The sequence below is a fragment of the Microcaecilia unicolor genome, chromosome 3, assembly GCF_901765095.1.
Source record: "Microcaecilia unicolor chromosome 3, aMicUni1.1, whole genome shotgun sequence".
Lineage (NCBI taxonomy): Eukaryota > Metazoa > Chordata > Amphibia > Gymnophiona > Siphonopidae > Microcaecilia > Microcaecilia unicolor.
In genome coordinates, this window is record NC_044033.1 from 503,477,404 (window position 1) to 503,492,838 (window position 15,435).

At 45.4% G+C, this 15,435-nt stretch overlaps 1 protein-coding gene across 4 annotated transcripts in view; it reads right to left on the reverse strand.

Moving 5' to 3' along the window:
- Positions 1 to 15,435, reverse strand: part of ANKRD6 (ankyrin repeat domain 6) — a 106,816-nt gene that overhangs the window by 89,593 nt on the left and 1,788 nt on the right. For all 4 annotated transcript variants that reach the window (XM_030199095.1, XM_030199098.1, XM_030199096.1 and 1 more), the window contains exon 2: positions 1,599 to 1,697. In XM_030199095.1, the coding sequence (XP_030054955.1) occupies positions 1,599 to 1,697 (99 nt within the window). The remainder of the gene's footprint in view (positions 1 to 1,598; positions 1,698 to 15,435) is intronic.

The following is a 15,435-nucleotide window of genomic DNA, read 5'->3' on the forward strand; positions in this document are numbered from 1 at the left end:
AAGGTGATGCATGTGGGAAAAAAGAACCCGAATTATAGCTATGTCATGCAAGGTTCCATGTTAGGAGTTACGGACCAAGATAGGGATCTGGGTATCGTCGTCGATAATACACTGAAACCTTCTGCTCAGTGTGCTGCTGCGGCTAGGAAAGGGAATAGAATGTTGGGTATTATTAGGAAAGGTATGGAAAACAGGTGTGACGATGTTATAATGCCGTTATATCGCTCCATGGTGCGACCACACCTTGAGTATTGTGTTCAATTCAGGTCGCCGCATCTCAAGAAAGATATAGTAGAATTGGAAAAGGTGCAGCGAAGGGTGACTAAAATGATAGCGAGGATGGGACAAGTTCCCTATGAAGAAAGACTAAGGAGGCTAGGGCTTTTCAGCCTTGAGAAGAGACGGCTGAGGGGAGACATGATGGAGGTATATAAAATAAGGAGTGGAGTGGAACAGGTGGATGTGAAGCGTCTGTTCACGCTTTCCAAAAATACTAGGACTAGAGGGCATGCGATGAAACTACAGTGTAGTAAATTTAAAACAAATCGGAGAAAATGTTTCTTCACCCAATGCTTAATTAAACTCTGGAATTCGTTGCCGGAGAACGTGGTGAAGGCGGTTAGCTTGGCAAAGTTTAAAAAGGGGTAGTAACATAGTAAGCCGGTTTCCTAAAGGACAAGTCCATAAACCGCTACTAAATGGATTTGGGAAAAAATCCACAATTCCAGGAATAACATGTATAGAATGTTTGTACGTTTGGGAAGCTTGCCAGGTGCCCTTGGCCTGGATTGGCCGCTGTCGTGGACAGGATGCTGGGCTCGATGGACCTTTGGTCTTTTCCCAGTGTGGCATTACTTATGTACTTATTATTATACAGTTGCCAAATTTGCTAGCTTTTCTAATTTCTGTTAACATATCTTCATCTGTCTGATCGTTTTGGCCTGGCGCACGGTAGTACAGACCTACGCGTACATTCTTTCCCTTCACACATGGAACTTCTATCCATAAAGATTCCACGTTGCTGTCTGTTTCATGTAGAGTTTTTATTTTGTTTGATTCAATTCCCTGTTTAACATACAGTGCAATCCCCCCTCTCCAATTTGATCCGCCCTATCTTTGCGTATAATTTATACACTAGTAACACACTGTCCCATTGATTGTCCTTCTAAGTCTCTGAGATATCTATTATAGCTACCTCTTTATTTAGTACTATATACTCAACTCTCCTATCTTAGCTTATAGATGCTAGGAAAAAACACATTTTGAAGTGTTTGTATACAAATGCTAGAAGCCTACAAGCTGCTTTGAAGTTGACAGGGTGAATTTGCAACTTTTGCTCTGTTCTACCCTTAAACGCTCTTAGCTTTCTTTCACCTTTTCTCAAGTTTGCTCTCATGCCCCTGTCTGCTAACGTTCAGGATCTTTGTTTTTACTTGTATTTTGGTACAGAAAGTGGGAGTTGGGGCTGCCATCTCTGCACTGCCTGCCAGCTGGATTCTAACCTTGCTCATTCGTTCTCCCTCATTAGCCAGAGGATCTAAGGCCTGCACATTGACAGGATGTACCAGAGAGTGAGGCTGCACCACTACTGTACTTACATCATCCTGAACGTCAAGGTCGCATCCTGCCTTCAGCAGAATCTGGACGACACTGAGATGACCCTTGTTAGCAGCCAGGTGCAGAGGGGTTCGGCCATTCTGTGAATATGAAGGAAATAGACTGCTTGTTAAAGCATTTCAAAGTATTTGAGACGAGGCTCATAAAATACAGACATAGTACATTTGACCTTTCCCTTAAACAAGCATATTATTGGAGTGAAGGAGTAGCTTAGTGGTTAGCGCAGTGGACTTTGATCCTGGGGAACTGAGTTTGATCCCCACTGCAGCTCCTTGTGACTCTGGGCAAGTCACTTAACCCTCCATTGCCCAAGGTACAAATAAGTACCTTGTATATACTATATAAACCGCTTTGAATGTAGTTTGTAATTTTCATGTTCAGAATCCTCCTATTATAAGGGATGACTCGCCTTCCAGGCATAAAATCTCGCCCCCCCCCCCCCTCACCCCCACCACAGCTGTATCCCTCCTCAGGTTCCACCGTCAACAAGTCTTTCTTAGTTTGTATCCCTTCCTCTTCCCTGGTAAATCCAATCCCCAGTTTTCTCTGCTACTTCTCCCAGGTGAATGATTCTCTTATTTTCTCTCCCTGCTCAAATTCCCAATCCCACCTGTTTTCTATCTTCTGCCAGCTCTCTGTCTTCTACAATTCTCTCTCCCCATCCCTCAGCATTCACTGCTTCTCCCATTCTCTCATCCTAACTTCCAGCAAGACCCCCACTTCTGTCTGTCTCTTGCCCCCAGGCACAAACCCCCACTTCACTTTTCTCTCCCTCAACCCCCACACACTCATCTCCTGCAGCTTTCTCCAGGCTCCCCCTCCAAATGGCACAAACACACCACATCCACCTTTCCGCAGCCTCCCCCCATGCACATTTCTCCTGTCACCCCTTTCCCCAACTGCATATATCCAATCCACCTTTCTCTGGCTGGATGGCACAAACAAAATCCACCTCAGGGGCGCACTAGCAATGTGGTAAAGGTGGTTAGCTTAGCAGGGGTTTAAAAAGGTTTGGACGGCTTCCTAAAGGAAAAGTCCATAGAGCATTATTAAAATGACTTGGGGAGAATCTTTCATGCATATTCATTGTGGATATCCTGAAAACCTGACTGGCAAGGGGTACTCCAGGACCTGAGTTGGGGAAACACTGTGTTAGACTGGCTACAACCAGTCTAAATCAAACGTTGCAAGCACGGTAAGGTTCAAGCATCATGGCTTGAGGGTTTAACTACATGTCAAGTTGCCACATGAAAAGGGCAGAACAAGAGGACTCTACCCTACTGCAAATATTGGTATCATCTGAAAAGAGGCAAACCTTACCAGACAGCCTTTCAGCAATATCACTTACAAAAATGTTAAAAAGAACTGCCCAAAAACCAAACTTTGCGACACATCACTGGTAACATCCTATTCCTCAGTGCGAGTTCCATTTATCACTACCCTCTGCACTTTCCAGTCAACCAGTTCATAACCCAGTCAGTCACTTTCCTCCAGATTCTATATAGTGCGACTTGAGTTGCACGTGTAAATCCGGTTGCATTCTGATTAGCACGCGCAACTTAACTTAACAAGCCAATCAGCGCCAATAATTGCCACTTAACAAGCAATTATTGACACTAATTGGCTTTAATTAGAATTTACACAACTTGCTAAGTGAATTCTGTAAAGTGAAGCACGTAAGTTCTAATGTGTACAGCTGAAAAGGGGGTGTGGCCATGGGTGTGGAATGGGCAGGGTCAGGCAAAGTTCTAAAAGTTATGCATGCTGTTATAGAATACACCTGTTCCGCGCCTAACTTAGTTGCTGACATTTGCACCAAGTTTTACGTGTCGTAAATTCCTGCAACTAGATTTAGTTGTGCGGACAGGCCTATGCATATTCTATAAACTGCACCTAGGTGTATTTTTTTCCAGCACTATATATAAAATCTAGTCCTTTACAGCCCAAACCAAGGGCACTCAGTTTATTTGTTAGTTGTCTGTGTGGAACCGTGTCGAAGGCTTTGCTAAAATCTAAGTTCATCACATCTAGGGCTCTCCTTTCATCCAACTCTCTGGACACCCAGCCAAAAAAATTACTCAGATTTGTCTTACAAGACCTGCATCTAGTGAAACCACACTGCCTCGGCTCCTGCAATCCACTGGGTTCCAGAAACCTCGCTATTCTTTGTTTTAAAAGCATTTCCATCAATTTACTGTGGTAAATAAATTCTTGGACATCCTTTTACAACAGAATAATCAGAAGCTACAATCAGTAATTTAATTGTACATTTGTACTCCGCTTAACCAATATCAATGGCTCAAAGTGAATTGCAACCAATTGCATTACAGATTTTAAAAATTCACAAAAACATCAAGAGAGATTAAACATTTCCCCCTCTCCCCCCCCCCCCCCCCGATATTCAGTGCTATTTAACTGGTCAGAACAGCTGCTGACCGATTAAACAGCGCTTAACCAGCTATTCGCCGATATTCAGCAGGGGAGAACCGGTTAGCCCTACTGGATATCCCTGGTAAGCGGCTAGTGGATACCCAGTTATATCGGCCGATATAACTGGCTATCTGCCAATTTTTAAACAGGGTTTCGCGGCCATATTTGGCCACCTGAAAACGTGGTTACCTTTGGCCAGTTTAAAGATAACCGGCTAAGTCTGAATATTGACTTAGCTGGTTATCTTGAAAACAGCCCAAACTAAACCAGATATTCAATGCCGGTCACTGGACACAACCCGGCATTGAATATCCAAGCTTAGCACCGACCGCGGGAGTTAGCCAGTTTAACTCCCATGGTCTGAATATCAGCCCCTTCCTGAATAACCAAGGGCTCTGTTTACTAAGCCATTCTAGAGGCGCACTAGTGTTTTTAGCGTGCACCCAGTGTTAGCTTGCGCTAACCATGTAGATTCCCATAATATTCCTATGGGCGTATATACAGTTAGAGCACTCTAAAAACGCTAGCGCACCTTAGTAAACAGGGCCCCAAGTTTTTAGCATCTGATGGTATGCTACATATGCAGACCGCCCAAAACACAGCGGCCAGATTAATTTATGGAAAATCCAAATTTGAAAGGGCCAAACCCCTCCGAGAGAAACTGTACTGGCTTCCTGTCAAGGATCGAATCACCTTCAAAATCTGCTCCCTAGTTCACAAAATTCTTTATGCTGAAGTCCCGGACTACATGACTAAACTAATCATCCTACCACCCAAGAATGCATTAAGACTATCCCGTTCATACCTAAACCTTCATTACCCACATATGCTTCATCCTTCTCCTTCATCAGCTCACAACTATGGAATGCTTTGCCAAAACCTACAAAAACCATCCCAAACCATCTAAATTCCAGGAAATCTCTTAAGACCATCTTATTTGGAAAAGCATACTCCAAGGACTCAGCCTGTCTCTCCACGGCTTGATACACACTAATTCTATGACAATTTTGGGCAAATCCACCCTTCCCCCCTCTCCCCTGGTTTCCCTGTTCCTTTCGTTCCTTCCCCATCCTTTCCAATATTTCTTATGTAGGTTTTATTTTGTATTTGTTTAATTTACTGGATTGGTGTTTGCCTTTGCGGTGTGATGTAAGCCACGTTGAGCCTGACGCAGTTGGGAAAAAGTGGGGTACAAATGTGATAATAAATAAAATAAATAAATAAAATAAATTGAGAACATGATTTTGATTACGGGAAGTTCAATAATTCAGGTCCAGTTCCATACATATGTTGCTTCCTCCATTTCCATTTGGTTGTTGAAGGTTTGAGTGTTGGGGGAGCTGGAAACACTAACTGACTGCCAGTTGGGGAAGTTTGATCCCAAAGCGGTTGAATGGGTTCACCTGGATCATATGCTGGGGAATGTTTAGAGGGAGGGAGAGAGGGGGTGGTGGTAGGGGGAGGGGGGATGGAAGGGTGAGGGGGGGAATAATGAAGGAGGAATTGAATCATGTATACTGCTATAGACTTATAGGAGAACCTGATGCAGAGCCGGTAGTGGGAGGCGGGGCTGGAGGTTGGGAGGTGGGGATAGCGCTGGGCAGACTTATACGGTCTGTGCCAGAGCCGGTGGTGGGAGGTGGGGATAGCGCTGGGCAGACTTATACGGTCTGTGCCAGAGCCGGTGGTGGGAGGCGAGGATAGTGCTGGGCAGACTTATACGGTCTGTGCCAGAGCCGGTGGTTGGGAGGCGGGGCTAGTGCTGGGCAGACTTATACGGTCTGTGCCAGAGCCGGTGGTTGGGAGGCGGGGCTAGTGCTGGGCAGACTTATACGGTCTGTGCCCTGAAGAGCACAGGTACAAATCAAAGTAGGGTATACACAAAAGTAGCACACATGAGTTGTCTTGTTGGGCAGACTGGATGGACCGTGCAGGTCTTTTTCTGCTGTCATCTACTATGTTACTATGTTACAAATGGTTGAGAATAATAGCTCTCTTTATGTCTCTGTTTTGTTGTATCCTTGTTAAAACGTTAATAAACATTTATTGTGGAAAAAAAAAGATGTTGGAGCAGGGATGAGGGATTAGATTTGTTAGGAACTGGGCAACATTCTGGGAAAGGGGGAGGCTATTCTGAAATGATGGACTCCACCTTAACTGGGATGGAAGCACACATCACTTAAACATGTATGCATCTTACATTCACCTCAAACTCCCCCCCCCCCCCCCCAAAAAAAAAAAAATGACCAAAACTGATCTACCACACATAAATGAAATGGAATCAGGCATAAATGCTGATGTAATTAAAAGTAAAGACAAAGAGATGGGTATGCAGAACTACAGGCCACTGAAAAACTTCAGTACCTACAGTACTTTTTCAGCAATATTTCTACCCTTTACGTTGCACGTACGTGGTGCATCCACATGATGTGAACCAACCACTGCACGTGAACGGGAGAACTGCGTTGTTGTGGACTGGCATTATTAGCATATGAAGGAAATGCACATGGGTTCCAGCTACTTTGCATTTGGTTAAATTGCGCATATTGTTTGAATGCCATTAGCTTTGAGCATTGGCGCACGGTATACAGCAGGCGCTGTTTGTTACAGCGCAGGAGTTTTGAACACCAGCCCACTGGAGACACTATCCTAAGACCAACATCCAAAGCTTTTTGTACTTTCAGCAGACTTGATAACATTGTCTCCCTCCTCTTTACAGGGACATTTTCTCCTCTCCCACCTAGCTGTATGACACCGATGCTCTTGTTAATACCTCCAGCAGCCCTAGGACCACCTCCGCTGCTCTGCTCGTCCTGTTCACATGATTAGGCTATGGCAGTATATGTTAATTCCTCTTCTCTCTTCTCCTCTTTAAAGAAAGTATGAATGGTTCTTAACACTGAGCTCACTCCAAGACAACCCCCCCCCCCAAAAAACTCAACTCTTCTGAAGTGCGAAAACAGCTCAGCTGTAAATTATTTTAAAGAGCTTGCATACCAGTAATCAACCAAATGAAAAAGCAAGTGCTTAGACGTTCTGCGTCTGACTGCTCCTGTTCCTGTGTGCCGGGGAGTCGGGATTTGGATGATTGCATTAACGAGATATCCCAGGTCACCCGGGTTATTGCGTTAATGCAATCATCCGGGTCCCGGCCGGCACACAGGAGCAGGAGAGAGACAGACCTGGAAGAAGCTTGCTGGTGCCAGGCCCTCCCTCCTGGAGGTCGTGCCCGGGGAATTTTGTCCCCCTGTTCCCCCACCTCGGCAGCCCTGTCTACAGCTGTTTCGAGCAGCTCAAAAAAGGTAAAAATCAAACCAAACCATCACACAAATGTACACACATAGTGTACATGCAAATAGTCTATAGCAGTGCGCCCCACTTTGTGCGGGTCACAAAACCTGTGAGTGGGATCACAACCTGGGTGGGCGTTTTCTGTACTGCCTGAACTGGGGTCCTGTCAGCAGAAAGACTGGTGAATGATGAGTTAGAGTAAAGCCCGTAACATGAGGATATTACCTGTCAAACCCAGCACCACACAGTGGTTGACTTTTGACAGCTTAGATTTTCAGCCAAAATAACGTAGCTGTGGTTTAGCAAACATCCTTTGTTATTATTGGATAAACCCAAAGAGACATTGGAGAAATTCGTTTGTGTATTAACTTATACTGAATTGGCTCCTCAGATTGCTCATGCCATCAATCCACATTGTGAGGTACTTTTGTTTTTCACCCTATTTTTTAACAACGTCCTTGTATAGCCTATCAACACAGACATAATTTACGGGATCAACCTGTTCATTCCGTGTATAATGGAAAAGTTTCATCTCAGGAGGCCACACAACCTGGACATTCAGCGTGCGGACATTGTCAGTTTTGTTCTCAGACTATTGAATGTACTCAATGGCAACATCCTCTTAAGGCAGACAAGACATATCATTTGAAATTTAATAGCACATGTGAAACTACTCTTGTAGTCGCTGCCAAAAGTGGTATGTGGGGTGAACTACTAGAAAGATGAAAGTTTGCTTAATGGAACATAAGAGCCGGTTAAACAAACAGGTAGGTACTCATGGCTCCACTGGTATCTCATTGTATTTTATTACATGGTGACATTGTGCTCAGAGATAGTGATTCCGTGGAGATCTGAAAAGCAGTAAAGTGGTCATCCTTGCATCAGCGCATATGAGTTTATCTTATTGGGCAGACTGGATGGACCGTACAGGTCTTTTTCTGCCACCTACTATGTTACTACCCTGTTTCCCCGAAAGTAAGACATCCCCCGAAAATAAGACCTAGCAGAGGTTTTCCTGAATTGGTAGATATAAGGCCTCCCCCGAAAGTAAGACCTAGCAAATTTTTGTTTGAAAGCAGGGCCGCCGAGAGCCGGACAAGGCTGCCCCCCGGGCCGCCCCCCCCCCCCCACTCGAGGTCGCCGGGCCCCCCCCCTCCACCCACCCGCCGTCGCTCCCGGAACTAACCTTAAACGCCTCCTTTCACCTTCGCAGCAAGCAGCAGCAGGGCAGACCTCTCCTTCCTTCCGTGCCCCGCCCTTGCGGACGTTACGTCAGGCGAGGGCGGGACACGGAAGGAAGGAGTGGCCTGCCCTGCTGCTGCTTGCTGCGAAGGTGAAAGGAGGCGTTTAAGGTTAGTTCCGGGAGCGACGGAGGGCCGGCGGGCCAACCCCGATCCAACCCCGATGTTTCCCCAAAAAATAAGTCAGCCCCTGAAAATAAGACCTAACGCATTTTTGGGGGCAAAAATTAATATAAGACAGTGTCTTATTTTCGGGGAAACACGGTATGTTACATCATCAATTTTCACAATTACAGTGGGGTTTTTTGATCATGTTTTGTGTCCTGGTCGAGGTGGAAATAAGGAACGTATCTTAACCAAGAAGGAGCAATTTCGGATCTTTGAACTTGACAATGTAGCCCCCAATAGCCTGTTTTTTCATGAGGTTATCTGTATTTGTGACCATTTTCAATGTGTTGTATATTGCTTTATCTTTATTCAGCATATTATATTTAAGGATGAGCTGGTGGGATTCCTCGTTTTAGTTTTTACAATCTCTTGTACAAGTTTCCCATGCTATAAAAGTCTTTGTTTAGCGTTATCAACATTGAGGGGGTCTTTTACTAAAGCTTAACTCGAACTATCTGCAGCAGGGCCCATCTTATTCCTATGAGTCCTGCTGCAGATAACTTGAGCTACGTTTTAGTAAAGGACTCCCTGAGAGTGTTCTGGGGTTTCGAGTTTTGGATTTCCCCTATGATGTTTGACGTCGATTGTACGTCGGTTACATCATTTCCTGCCGTGGAAACATTTAAGCGGTTGTTTTAGGCACAGTTTTTGTTAAAGAAATTGGCGCATTTGCTGTTGGTCGCAGGCTGTGGCAGCATGAATCCGGGGTCCCTGATGAAGATATTTTTGAAACTCCGCAGTGTCGGACATTAAGAGGATCCTGCCAGTGAAAATCTGTTGGCGTTCAGAACAATCAGGAGGAACACTGCCAAGTTAATATGGCTGCCAGGTGTATTCTAGTTCACATGCTAACAAGCTATTTATTACATGTTACGGCTATGCTGGGCGTATTACTACGAGACATTGAGTATTTTCACTAGCAAATGAGTGCTTTTCATAGATATGGCTTAAGAAATGTTATAAATGAGAGATAGACATTTCTGTTGTTAAAAACGTTTTACTGAGTTTTCTACTATCCGCAGTGTATGGTATATATATATATAAACCCTGTTTCCCCGAAAGTAAGACATCCCCCAAAAATAAGACCTAGTAGAGGTTTTCCTGAATTGGTAGTTATAAGGCCTCCCCCGAAAGTAAGACCTAGCAAATTTTTGTTTGAAAGCAGGGCCGCCGAGAGCCGGACAAGGCCGCCCCGGGCCGCCCCCCCCCCTACCCGAGGTCGCCGGGCCCCCCCTCCACCCACCCTCCTTCGCTCCCAGAACTAACCTTAAACGCCTCCTTTCACCTTCGCAGCAAGCAGCAACAGGGCAGACCTCTCCTTCCTTCCGTGCCACGCCCTCGCGGACGTTACGTCAGGCGAGGGCGGGACATGGAAGGAAGGAGTGGCCTGCCCTGCTGCTGCTTGCTGCAAAGGTGAAAGGAGGCATTTAAGGTTAGTTCCGGGAGCAACGGAGGGCGGGCGGGCCAACCCCGATCCAACCCCAATGTTTCCCCGAAAAATAAGACAGCCCCTGAAAATAAGACCTAGCACATTTTTGGGGACAAAAATTAATATAAGACAGTGTCTTATTTTCGGGGAAACACGGTGTATATATATATATATATATATATAAAAATAATTTGGAGCACAGGGTGTGCTTATATAGATACAAAAATGACAAATTAAACATCAAAAAACAAGGATATTTTCAATGACTGAGAAACTTATTCACCCTCTAAGAATAGCCTTTTATCTTAGGGTTGGCACTCTGTTTGGGTGAGGTATTACTCTGAGAATTTCTCCTGATGTTTCTCTGAGAATTTCTCCTGATGTTTCTTTGGATACATTTAGTACTTTTTATATTTTTGATATACCCATATACATACACCGTTCTCAGCTGATTTGGCATTGAGGAAGTCTTATGTCCATCAAGATATCTGGTATTTATTACCCTGGTTTGTTATTATTATACATGTACAAAAGACAGAACGGTCAAATTTTGCTGAGAAGATCGAAGTTGACCTAGTCGGAATATACTGTATGAGACCAGAGGACGTGAAAGAAATTGGAAGTCCTGAACTAAGGAGGTCTTTTATTAAATTCCACTGACTTAACACACAGTTTACTGCATGATAACTGCTAACGCAGATCTGTGTTAAGGGGCTTTGTTGTATTTTTGCAGCTAGTGCGTATTCTGTGTGAGAGGGCTTGTCATGGGCAGTCAATGGGTGCCGTTAACAGGGGGCAAGTTACCACCTCCCTAAACAGGAGGCACCAATTGCTTTTCAACTAGCTCCAAACGGAGAACTGCGTGTTAATGGAACTCTTAACAGGGTACCTGTAAAGTCAAATGCTGGGAAAGCCCTCAGTGGTTGCTGCATTATATCTGTAGCTCTTACACGGTAAAGTCCTACTTAGTTAAGCCGCAGTAACTTCAAATTTTAGTACGGTTTAGAAAAAAGGACCCCTAAGAATCTTGTATGCAGAGCATAATTTTATAATCAGTTCTAACAGAGAACTAATATTCTGTGATGAGATATATAAATCCAGTGGAGAATGAAGGGAAAAAAAAGGACTTGATAGCATGTTGGAATGTCTATCTCAGTATTAAAATTACCAATAGTCACCACATTAGGATAATTCCATTTTTACTTCAAGTACTCTTAGAGTGGAGGAGTGGCCTAGTGGTTAGGGTGGAGGACTTTGGTCCTGGGGAACTGAGTTCGATTCCCGGCCCAGGCAGCTCCTTGTGACTCTGAACAAGTCACTTAACCCTCCATTGCCTGCCGCAGGGGTACAAATTAAAATTTAAAAAAAAAAAACGCAGCTAGATTTCTGCAATTCTATTTTCAGTGTCATTGACCCATCCCTACAGAACCCTTGTTTATCCAGGGCTTTTTTTTTTCCTGCCTTCCAAAAATGTCCTATCCATTCCGTTGCATTTCTCACTCAAGATCTCCCAGCTTGGATTTCTCCATTGGTGCATCAGCCAGCCTCAAATCTTTGACTCTCTGATTTAGTGGCAACCACCTTCCAGGTGACACTATTCTGGATCACATGGCTACAGACATTGTACCAGCTGAAAAAAAGGAAGAGGGGTTACCAGGACTATGGTTGGCTCTGCATAAAGGCCAGCACCATTTTTCCTAGGAAAAAAACAAACAAACAAAAAAAAGCACTGCTTTTACCTAATCTAAGACTTAAAACCTCCTTTCAGAAATTTAAAAGAGGCCTGAAATCATTTTTCTCTGAAAAATCTTTTGGAACATAACTGTTCCTCCTCTTTCAGCATGAATTAGAATGTGGTAGGTTTAAAACGAATCGGAGAAAGTTTTTCTTTACTCAGCGCGTAGTTAGACTCTGGAACTCACTGCCGGAGAAGGTAGTGACGGCAGCTGGCCTTGCTGAGTTTAAAGGGGGTCTGGATAGATTCCTGAGGGAAAGGTCCATTGATCGTTATTAAATTTGGGGTTTTTGCCAGGGTCTTGGGGCCTGGATTGGCCACTGTCGGAGATGGAGTGCTGGGCTTGATGGACCTTGGGTCTTTTCCCAGCGTGGCGGTGCTTATGTGCTAATCTGGGACACAAGGCGGATTACTCTTTTTTTTTTTTTTTTTGCTTATCTATACATTCCCTTTTCTCTTGCTCTCTTACTACTGTGTGTGTTTTGTTTTTTTTTTAATTATTGCAAACCGCATTGAGCCTGCTTTTAGTGGGAAAGTGCGGGATACAAATGTAATAAATAAATAAATATATCAAGCGGCCAATAAACTTTAAACTCAAAACTTGTATGGCACGAGTGGTGTTCCTTACCTCAGGGCCGCCGAGGGGGGAGGGCAAAATTCCCTGGGCCCGGGCCTCCAAGGGGTGCCTGACGCCGGGGTCTTCTCTCTCCTGCTCCTGTCGGGATGCAATCACCCGGGTCCCGTCAGGAGCAGGAGAGAGAAAACTCCGGCACCGGGCCCCCCCCTTGGAGACTGGGGAGGACCTGGAATTTCTTCCAGCGTTGCTCTTCTGCCCATTGCTGAGCAGCTGCTTTTCCTCTCAGGCACGCGTGCTCGGATTTGACACCGAGCACGCCCTGAGAGGAAGAGCAGCCGCAGGGGCAGGCAGGCAGCGCTGGAGGAAGACGTCTTCTGCTGGCGGGGCCTCGGGATCCCTGCTAGCCAAGGTACTTCAATTCTGTTGTGGCAGCAACAGCGATCGGGGGGGAGGGGGGAGCAGCGGATGACGATTTGGGGCGGGCCAAAGCGGCCCTGCCCTGGGCCTGTTTCAGTCTCTCGGCAGCCCTGCTTTATCTCTCTATATCGGGGAGGGGAGGAGAATGCAAGAATGTTAACTAAAGATACTCAATATTCCTATGAAACTGGTGGGCAAGAGGAGAAATAAAACTATGCTTTCCCAATACATTTATCCGAGTTCAACTCCCCCTCCCCCCGGCACTAATGAGCCAAATGCATTGCGCTTATTTTCCTATAGATAGTGCAGTGGCCTTAGAACTAAGGGAACTGGGTTTGATTCCCTCTACAACTCACTCTGGGTAAGTCACTTAACCCTCTGTTGCCCCAGGTACAAAATAAATACTGTATATCATATGTACATAAGTATTGCCATACTGGGAAAGACCAAAGGTCCACCAAGCCCAGCATCCTCTTCCTCTTTGGCAGTGCATACGCTAAGAGCCCTACAGGTGTCGTACCCTTTTAGCCCACGACTCCTTCCTTGCTGATTTATCTCCTCCCCTCTTCCTCCTTCGTTGTTTCTCTTCTCTCCTGTGACCTTGTCTACTGTACTTTGTACTATTGTTGCTTATTAATTACTAGTAAAAAAGGCCCGTTTCTGTTTTAAAGAAAACGGGCGCTAGCAAGGTTTTCCTCGGAGTGTGTATGTTTGAGAGAGTGTGTGAGAGTGACTGTGTGAGAGAGAGTGAATGTGCGAGTGTGTGTGTGTGTGACAGAGAGAGAGTGAGACTGGGTGCGAGTGTGTGTGAGAATGAGAGTATGTACCAGGGTCCCCCCTCCCTCCCACCCAGTTCCAGGTGGCGCCCCCCCCCCCCGGTCCGTCTCCCAGTTGCAGGGTCCCCCCCCTCCGTCCCAGTTGCAGGGGGGTCCCCCTCCCTCCCTCCCTTTTTCCCAGTTGCAGGGTCCCCCCTCCCCCTCCGACACCCCCTCCCTCCCTCACTCAATGTAAAAACGACAGTGTGAAGCAGCAGCTCATAGTTTTTTTTTTTTTTTGTAGTGTATAGGAATGACGGCTGCATAGGGGAGTGGAAATCGAGATCAACCAATGTGCTTCCTTGCTTACCTTGGCAGAACTGTAATTACACCAGGCTCTAAAACACCAATACACTACCTTGTGAAAAAAAAGGCAAAACAAAAAGGGCTGCAAATACTACATGCTAGCAGAATACTGCACCTTGATCACACATGAAAAACACATGACACAACAGACGTGACACAAGAAACTAGAAATCAAAAAATATGAAGGCAAAATACTGAACTGGAAAGTTACCTCAAGAAGTCAGACTCAGCATGCAGCAATACCAGAAAAATTGAAACTTACATGCAAAATATCACAGACGCACATTTCCAAAAGCTGACATATTCCAATTAATAAATTCTGAATAAAATACTTTTTTCTACCTTTGTTGTCTGATCATTTAGTTTTTCTATTCGCTTTGGTCCCATTGTCTTCTGTTTTATGCAGAGTCTTCTTTCCATTTGATATTTTTTCTCTCACATAAATACATAGAGGCATATTTTCAAAGCACTTAGCCTCCCAAAGTTCCATAGAAACCTATGGAACTTAGCCTCCCAAAGTGCTTTGAAAATATGCCTGTTTGTAACATAGTGGATGACGGCAGAAAAAGACCTGCACAGTCCATCCAGTCTGCCCAACAAGACAAACTCATATGTGCTACTTTTTGAGTATATCTTACCTTGATTTGTAACTCTCACCATGTCCACCATCCTCCTGTGTCCTTATGCGTCCTGTCTACCATCTATAACCCTGTCCCTATCCTTCCTCGAGTTTCAGTATCTGCCCTCAACGTGTTCCAAACCAGCCCTTAAACTCAGCAGTTCCCCTCCACCCATATCCAGCTTTTCTCCTCACTCCCCTCCATCCATCCATGTGCATCTCCTTCCCTTCCCTCCATCCATGTCCAGCATTTCTCCTCTCTCCCTTCCCCTCCATCCATGTGCATCTCCTTCCCTTCCCTCCATCCATGTCCAGCATTTCTCCTCTCTTCCCTCCCCTCCATCCATGTGCATCTCCTTCCTGACTTCTATCCCCTCCCTCCATCCATCCGTCCAGCAACTCTCCATTCTCCCCTGCACTCTCCTCCTCCATCCATCCATCTCCAGCAAATTTCCTCTCTCCTCTTCCCCTCCATCCATCCATGTCCAGCAATTCTCCTCCTTCCCCTGCCCTCCGCTCCATGTCCAGCGATTTCTATTCTCCTTCCCTGCCCTCCTCTCCATCCATCCATCCATGTCCAGCAACTCTCCATTCTCCCCTGCCTTCTCCTCCATCCATCTCCAGCAAATGTCCTCTCTCCCCTGTCTCCTCCATCAATCCCTGTTGTCCAGCAATTCTCCTCTCTCCCCTGCCCATCCTGTTTCTGCTTCCTTAACTTTCTTTACAAGATCTCCAGTCCATCTCCTATTTTTCTCTCCCTTCCTGTCTTCTTCACTTCTTCTTCCATTTC